The 7,373-nt window shown below is 38.3% G+C and overlaps 1 protein-coding gene across 1 annotated transcript; it reads left to right on the top strand.

The window, feature by feature from the left end:
• Window positions 988-6,987, top strand: LOC109228490 (beta-galactosidase-like). Its single transcript, XM_019393596.1, has 19 exons — window positions 988-1,165; window positions 1,247-1,342; window positions 2,048-2,160; window positions 2,264-2,330; window positions 2,425-2,517; window positions 2,853-2,996; window positions 3,096-3,184; window positions 3,276-3,381; window positions 3,512-3,599; window positions 3,752-3,870; window positions 3,960-4,124; window positions 4,225-4,400; window positions 4,488-4,597; window positions 4,696-4,805; window positions 4,888-4,998; window positions 5,124-5,234; window positions 5,364-5,569; window positions 5,855-6,188; window positions 6,436-6,987. The coding sequence occupies exons 1-19, from the start codon at window positions 1,007-1,009 to the stop codon at window positions 6,544-6,546; spliced, it is 2,508 nt and encodes an 835-aa protein (XP_019249141.1). The 5' UTR covers window positions 988-1,006; the 3' UTR covers window positions 6,547-6,987.

Here is a 7,373-nt window from a genome sequence, read left to right as displayed (position 1 = left end):
AGTACGCCTGGTTGATACATGTGTTTAATACTCCACACTTCTGTGTCGCTTCCTACTCATAAAATGACCCTTTGACTGTGCATAGTTTCTTCTTGAGTCAGACACAGACCCTTTGACTGTGCATAGCATAGAGGGTTTGATGGAGATGGCAGTAGGATTATAAATTAGGGTTGAGGTTTAATTTGGGTTATAAATCGTTGGTCAATGGCTTTGGGGTATTATTTGGTTTATAAATGGGTTATGGGTTGGTGGGTATAGTTGGAGCGGGTCGTCTCTTATGTGCCCAGATTTAAAAAGAGGCAAGGATGGATGCCGCGTGGCACTTCCGTCAAAGTAAGGGCAGATTTGTTAGGATAGTTGGACGGTAGAGACTTTTATGGCCCAATAGTATAACGAGGGACAATTTTAAACAATTTACCATAGTACAAGGATATATCAGACCCTTTTCCGAAACAAAAAACTACTGCTACAATGATCCAAAAATAAACAAAAAAATATAACATTAGCTATAAGATACTACTTCCTCCGTTTCATATTAGACGAGGTACTTTCCTTTTTAGTCTGTTTAAAACAAATAACACATTTTTAAATTTGGAAATAATTCAACTTTAAACTCTTTATTTTACCCATTTACCCTTAATGAGAGCTTTTATAGCCACACAAATGGCATGGCCCCACAAACCTTTTACCCCTTAAGCTTTTAAGACCACAAGTTTCAAAAGTTTCTTTTTCTTTTTTAAATTTCGTGTCGAGTTAAACTACCTCATCTAATATGAAATGGAGGAGTACTTCGTTTGGATAACCTAAGTTCCGTGTCAGAAAAATGTTCTGCCCATATAAAGAAAGTGGACCCCATTTTCATGAATCACCAAAAGTGCTAAAAAATAATAGTAGTAGTAACTGTTTTTTTTTTTTGCTAAAATAGTAGTAACTGTTTCCATAAATATAGTTGTATTCTTTTGCTTCTCAAAAGTATCATTCCTTTATCATTCTTTTGTCTGTGAAAATGCTGAGAATATCACTGTTGCTCTTTATAGTCTTTTTCTCGTTCATTTATTCTTCAGTTAGAGCTCGTGTTACGTATGATGATAGAGCCATAGTCATTAATGGGAAGCGAAGAATTCTCATTTCTGGTTCTATTCACTACCCAAGAAGCACTCCCGAGGTATATTATGCACCAAAATGAAATTGTATCATTTGCTACATTTTCATTGTTTTCATGGCTTAACCTTTTGGTAATTTGCAGATGTGGCCTGATCTTATACAAAAGGCTAAAGATGGAGGTTTAGATGTTATTGAGACTTACGTGTTCTGGAATGGGCATGAGCCTTCTCCTGGAAAAGTAATACTTTCCACTCTTTTGCCTTAAATATTTATCCTCATATTAGTATAATCCATGAATAAGGTTATTCGCGACAAGGTGGGTGTGGTCGCATTGAGGACAAGATGCGGGAAGCGAGGCTTATGTGGTTTGGACATGTTAGGAGGAGGAGCACAGGTGCCCCGGTGAGGAGGCGTGAGAGGTAGACATTGGAGGGCCTATGAAGGGTAGACGTAGGCTGAAGAAGAAGTGGGGAGAGGTGATTAGGCAAGACATGAGACAACTTCAGCTGACCGAGGACATGACCCTTGATAGGAAGGTGTGGAGGTCGAGTATTAGGGTAGAAGGGTAGGTGGTAGATTGTTCATACCGGTAGGATTATTACGCATTCTGTTGGTAGTAAGTCTCTATGACTACCCGTCATTTTCTTTCATTTTGATCATATTATTATCGTGTTGATTTTATGCTGTTTTTACTTGTCTTTTTTGTGTTGTCCCTCATTGTCTATCTTTTAATTAATGTGGTGCTTATGTTTTCCTGAGCCAAGAGTTTATTGGAAACAACCTCTCTACCTTCACAAGGTAGGAGTAAGGTCTGCGTACACACTACTCTCCCAGATCCCACGATGTGGGATAATATTGGGTACCTTGTTGTTGTATTAGTATAATCCATGAAATGAAATAAAAGATTATAACTGTTTCTTTTCTGCTTTATTCCCTTTTTCAGTTTAATTTTGAGGGGAGGTATGATCTGGTTAAATTTATAAAACTGGTACAACAAGCTGGACTTTATGTTAATCTCCGCATTGGCCCTTACATTTGTGCAGAATGGAACTTTGGGTAATATACATAAAAATTCTACTCAAGATTCAAGAATGGAACTTTTAAGTTGGCTAAAATAGTTTTCAGTTTTCCTGTTTTTATACTTTGTTTTTTCATGCAGGGGTTTTCCTGTTTGGTTAAAATATGTAGCAGGAATGGAATTTAGAGCAGATAATCAGCCTTTCAAGGTTTGGTTCATATTTTGGATCTATTCACAACATACTCTAACTGGATTTTATTTGTTTTGTTTCAATTATGTTTACTTGTTTGAGTATGATCAAGGTGGCCATGCAAGGATTTGTTGAGAAAATTGTCAACATGATGAAATCAGAAGATTTATTTGAACCTCAAGGAGGACCAATTATTATGGCCCAGGTTTGTAAATATACTTATTTCTTTATTTTGTCTATAATAATCAGTTCAATGTTTCTATTAGTGAGCTGTTTCTTTTTTCTTTATCCTAATTTTCTCTAAATTAAAAAAAAAAAAAAAAGAGACAGCCCGATGCACTAAGTTCCTGCGGGGTCCGGGGAAGGGTCCGACCACAAGGGTCTATTGTATGCGGCCTTACTCTGCATTTCTGCAAGAGGCTGTTTCCACGGCTCGAACCCATGACCTCCTGGTCATATGGCAGCAACTTTACCAGTTACGCCAAAGCTCCCCTTAATTTCTTTCTTTGAAAAAGCAACTTTGGGAATTAAATGTGGCAGATAGAAAATGAGTATGGACCAATAGAGTGGGAAGTTGGTGAACCTGGTAAACCTTATGCAAAATGGGCAGCTGAAATGGCTGTGGGTTTAGACACTGGAGTCCCATGGATCATGTGTAAGCAAGAAGATGCCCCTGATCCTGTGGTTAGCTACTTCTCTTTATTTCATAATTCCAGCATCTATATTCTTGATAGTATTTTGGCTTAAAATATGTTAGGATTTACTATTTTTTTCTTGCTACAGATTGATACTTGCAATGGTTTCTACTGTGAAAATTTTAAACCTAATAAGCCCTACAAACCAAAAATGTGGACAGAAGTCTGGACTGCCTGGTAAGTTCCGCGAGTTCAACTCTACGAGTGGAACTCCTTCTGTTTCTTCTGTTGGATTTTTAATCAGTGTTGTATTCTCTACTATGATCAGGTATACAAGATTTGGTGGTCCAGTTCCTCGTAGACCTGCTGAAGATGTCGCATTTGCAGTTGCAAGGTTTATTCAGAACAATGGTTCATACTTCAATTATTACATGGTTAGCTTATCTTTTTATTCTAAGTAGTGAGTTAACCGGATTTTATAAGGATTCTATATCTTTTTTCATATGTTATATTGTGGGAATTCACTGGCTTTGTTGTTGTTGTTGTATATCATCTTGGTTGCAGTATCATGGGGGAACAAACTTTGGCCGGACAGCTGCAGGGCGTTTCATTGCCACTAGTTATGATTATGATGCTCCATTAGATGAATATGGTATGAAACAAAAACCATAATAAAACTATAGAATTCTGTTCTCTCAAATTTTATAATCATCTGTGCAACCAAAAGAAGAAACAGGATAAAGTTTCTAGCAAGCAGTTACTGTTACATGATTGACTTTAAGGTTTTGCTGTATGATGAAATAGGACTGCTGAATGAACCAAAATATGGGCACTTGAGAGACTTACATAAAGCTATCAAGTTATCTGAACCAGCCTTAGTTTCATCCTATGCAACAGTAACTTGGCTCGGCAAAAATCAAGAGGTTAGTCTGATGTAGACCATTCGAAGTTTCTAAGAATTTATCGTTTTGATTTCATCCAAAACTGATTTACCTGTTGAACTCCAACACAGGCTCATGTGTATAACTCAAAATCCGGATTGTGTGCTGCATTTCTTTCCAACTATGACCCAAGCTTTTCGGTTAGAGTTACATTTCAGAATATGCAATATGACCTGCCTCCATGGTCCGTCAGCATTCTTCCTGATTGCAAAACCGCTGTCTACAACACTGCTAGGGTAATGAAAGATGATCCTTCTTTATCAAATCAGTTTTTAGTATTAAGTGACATGAACATTTAGGATCGAAAGTCTTAACATCATCTGGTAACTGCTGCAGATTAGTTCCCAAAGCTCGCAGATGAAGATGACATCTGTTGGTGGTGGATTATCTTGGGAATCATACAGTGAAGAAACTCCGGCTGCTGATGATAGTGACACACTTTCAGCCACTGGACTATGGGAACAGATAAATGTTACTAGAGATTCCACAGACTATCTGTGGTACATGACAAAGTACGTACTTTTATCTACTTAAATTGGTTTCCAGTTTTACTTGGTAATTTGAATATTGCTAGTAATCATTCCGTGCGCTTCCTCCAGTGTAAACATAGCATCTGATGAAGGATTTCTAAAGAATGGAAAGGAACCTTTTCTTACTGTTATGTCTGCTGGTCATGCCTTGCATGTCTTCATCAATGGCCAACTATCAGGTACTGAGACCTGCTGTTTATTTGGCAAGTGTTGATAAATACATCTATTAAGTCGATTTTTATCGCCATTTGGCGTTTATACTTTGCCTTTGTGGTAGGAACCGTTTATGGGGGATTGGACAACCCAAAGTTGACATATAGCGGCAATGTGAAACTAAGAGCTGGTATTAACAAGATTTCTATGCTCAGTGTTGCTGTTGGTCTCCCGGTGAGTTTTCCATGTCATGTTTCTCTGTCTTCTGGAATTAGAACCTGCAGTTTTACTTCTTACGTTGTTAAGTCCAAACCAGAATGTTGGCTTGCATTTTGAGACGTGGAATGCTGGAGTTCTTGGTCCAGTAACATTGAGTGGTCTTAATGAGGGGACGAGAGATTTGACAAAACAAAGATGGGCTTACAAGGTTCGCTCGTTACTTCCTTCTTTCCTATCTTTTACCAAGGGTTCAGTCTAGATTTGCAAGCCTGATTTGAGAACAACATTTTGTCCCTTGATATCAATAAGCCCTGGTGATTTGCTTTTATGCAGGTTGGTATGAGAGGTGAATCTTTAAATCTTCACACCTTAAGTGGGAGTTCATCTGTTGAATGGGCTAAAGATTCGTTCTTGTCTCAAAAGCAGCCCCTGACTTGGTACAAGGTAAGACAATAACTGGTGCACACATTACTCTGATATAGGATCATGTTTACATAAAAAAACTAGAAGCGTACATGTTTTATTCAGTTTTATAATCCTGAAATCATACTGTAGCACTAATATCTTTTCCAGGCTACATTTGATGCACCTGAAGGAAATGATCCATTAGCTTTAGATATGCGAAGTATGGGAAAAGGTCAGATATGGATAAATGGTGAAGGCGTAGGTCGCCACTGGCCTGGATACACAGCACAGGGCAACTGCGGTGAATGCAATTATGCAGGACTCTACAGTGAGAAGAAATGTCACACTAACTGTGGGCAGCCTTCTCAAAGATGGTAAGTGATTTCAGTAAGTCCTGGCAAACCCTGGGGCTTTTTATTATTGCGGGGAGGAGGAAGGGATTTGTGGAGTAGTCCAAGTTTTGGTGGAAACGTTAGCATGACAATCCCACTTACTAATAGCAAAAGTTAAAAACCAGAATGGCTAATATCAGCCTATTCAAACTAGGTGCTAAGGGGAAGAAAAGACAAACACAAGAAGCTTGAAGAAATATGGAACTATAACATTACCTTGCTGTTTGAAAGAAAATACAACTATGATTATGAAACTGTTGATTTCAGGTATCATGTTCCACGATCGTGGCTGAAACCAAGTGGAAATCTATTGGTAGTGTTTGAAGAATGGGGAGGTGACCCAACAGGAATTTCTTTAGTCAGAAGATCAACAGCCAGAGTTTGTGCTGATATCGTTGAAGGCCAGCCAAGTCTTAAAAATTGGCGTATGGCAACTTCTGGGAAATCTAACAATATGCAACCAAAAGCTCATTTGTGGTGCTCAGCTGGGCAGAAAATCTCAAACATAGAGTTCGCGAGTTATGGATTACCACAAGGAACATGTGGAAACTACCGTGAGGGTAGCTGCCACGCTCATAAGTCATATGATGCATTTGAAAAGGTATGTCAAATTCCTTTTCACATTAAATAAGTACCTAGACTTTATCTAGATGAAGGATTAAAGGTTTTTCTGCAGACTGATGGCTGCTATTTTCTGGTGTCATTCAGAATTCCTTTATTTTAGTCTTGTCTAAAAGCATGAGTCTAGCCTTGCATTAATCTCACTTATTAATCATTGGCTAATCTTTATAATGTCATTGACCTGTTTATTTTGTACTTCCTCCGAATTTTCAAATGGGATATCACAGAACTGCATTGGACGGCAATCTTGTTCAGTAAATGTAGTGCCTGAAGTCTTTGGAGGCGATCCGTGTCCAAATACCTCTAAGAAACTCTCTGTGGAGGCTACTTGCAGCTGAAATTAGCAAGGTATTTACAGGCAAGTAATGGAGCCAAAATCTATTAATTTCAGTAAAAATATACTTGGATTACAGAGAGCATAGCTTTGAATATTTCTTGCTTCTCTGCAAGCTTTAATTTCATAAGTTCCAAGAAAGTTGCAGGTCGGGTTAAGGATTGAAGAAATTGTACAGCATCTTGAACACCATAGGTCACTATGATTTTAGTTATATACTACACAAATAAGCTTCATGTATATATACGTATACAACGAATTTGTAGTTCAATGGCGACCCTTCCACCAAATGATTGAAAACAAGGTCCTGGAGAGGAGTAAAGCTGCTAGTAGAATAAGTCAATTTGCAAGGGAGCCAACTTCCCCTTTTCTTTGTAATAATTCTACTGTACAAAACTATATCACTAATTTTGATTATTTCTATAGCTTTGCATCCTTTTGTGCTTGCCTTAATATTTACGTCCGACACTTCTTGTTTCATAACCCCAAAACGCCAAAAAAAAAAATGTTATCCATAGCGAAACAATGAGTGTTAGCCACTAGGACGTTTTCAATTGACCCACCAATTATCCATGGTCCGTCAACTTTTTGAGCATTTGTAGGATCCAAGCGTCCGTGCGTAGCACGGGCAGGTTCCATGAGGCTGAGAATAGTATTCTTATGACACCGAGACACCAAAAAACGACGTTAGTCATGGTGAGTATTTCTCACAAGACTATTTTTATGGACCCGCCAAATTTCAGGTCAATCTTAGTCCGTTAACTTTTTAAGCACCTATAGGATCCAAGTGGTCGTGCATAGCACGAGTAGGATCCATGTGGCCATGCATAG

The sequence above is a fragment of the Nicotiana attenuata genome, chromosome 7, assembly GCF_001879085.1.
Source record: "Nicotiana attenuata strain UT chromosome 7, NIATTr2, whole genome shotgun sequence".
In the NCBI taxonomy this organism is placed as follows: Eukaryota; Viridiplantae; Streptophyta; class Magnoliopsida; order Solanales; family Solanaceae; genus Nicotiana; species Nicotiana attenuata.
Note: the sequence above shows the minus strand (reverse complement) of the source record. Positions and strands in the feature narration are given on the sequence as shown.

Coding starts and splice junctions, on each gene's coding strand:
- LOC109228490 (XM_019393596.1), top strand. CDS start 1,007: ATGCTGAGAATATCACTGTTGCTCTTTATAGTCTTTTTCTCGTTCATT. Junction 4,401..4,487: donor TATCTGTGGTACATGACAAA/GTACGTACTTTT, acceptor CGCTTCCTCCAG/TGTAAACATAGCATCTGATG. Junction 4,999..5,123: donor AACAAAGATGGGCTTACAAG/GTTCGCTCGTTA, acceptor GCTTTTATGCAG/GTTGGTATGAGAGGTGAATC.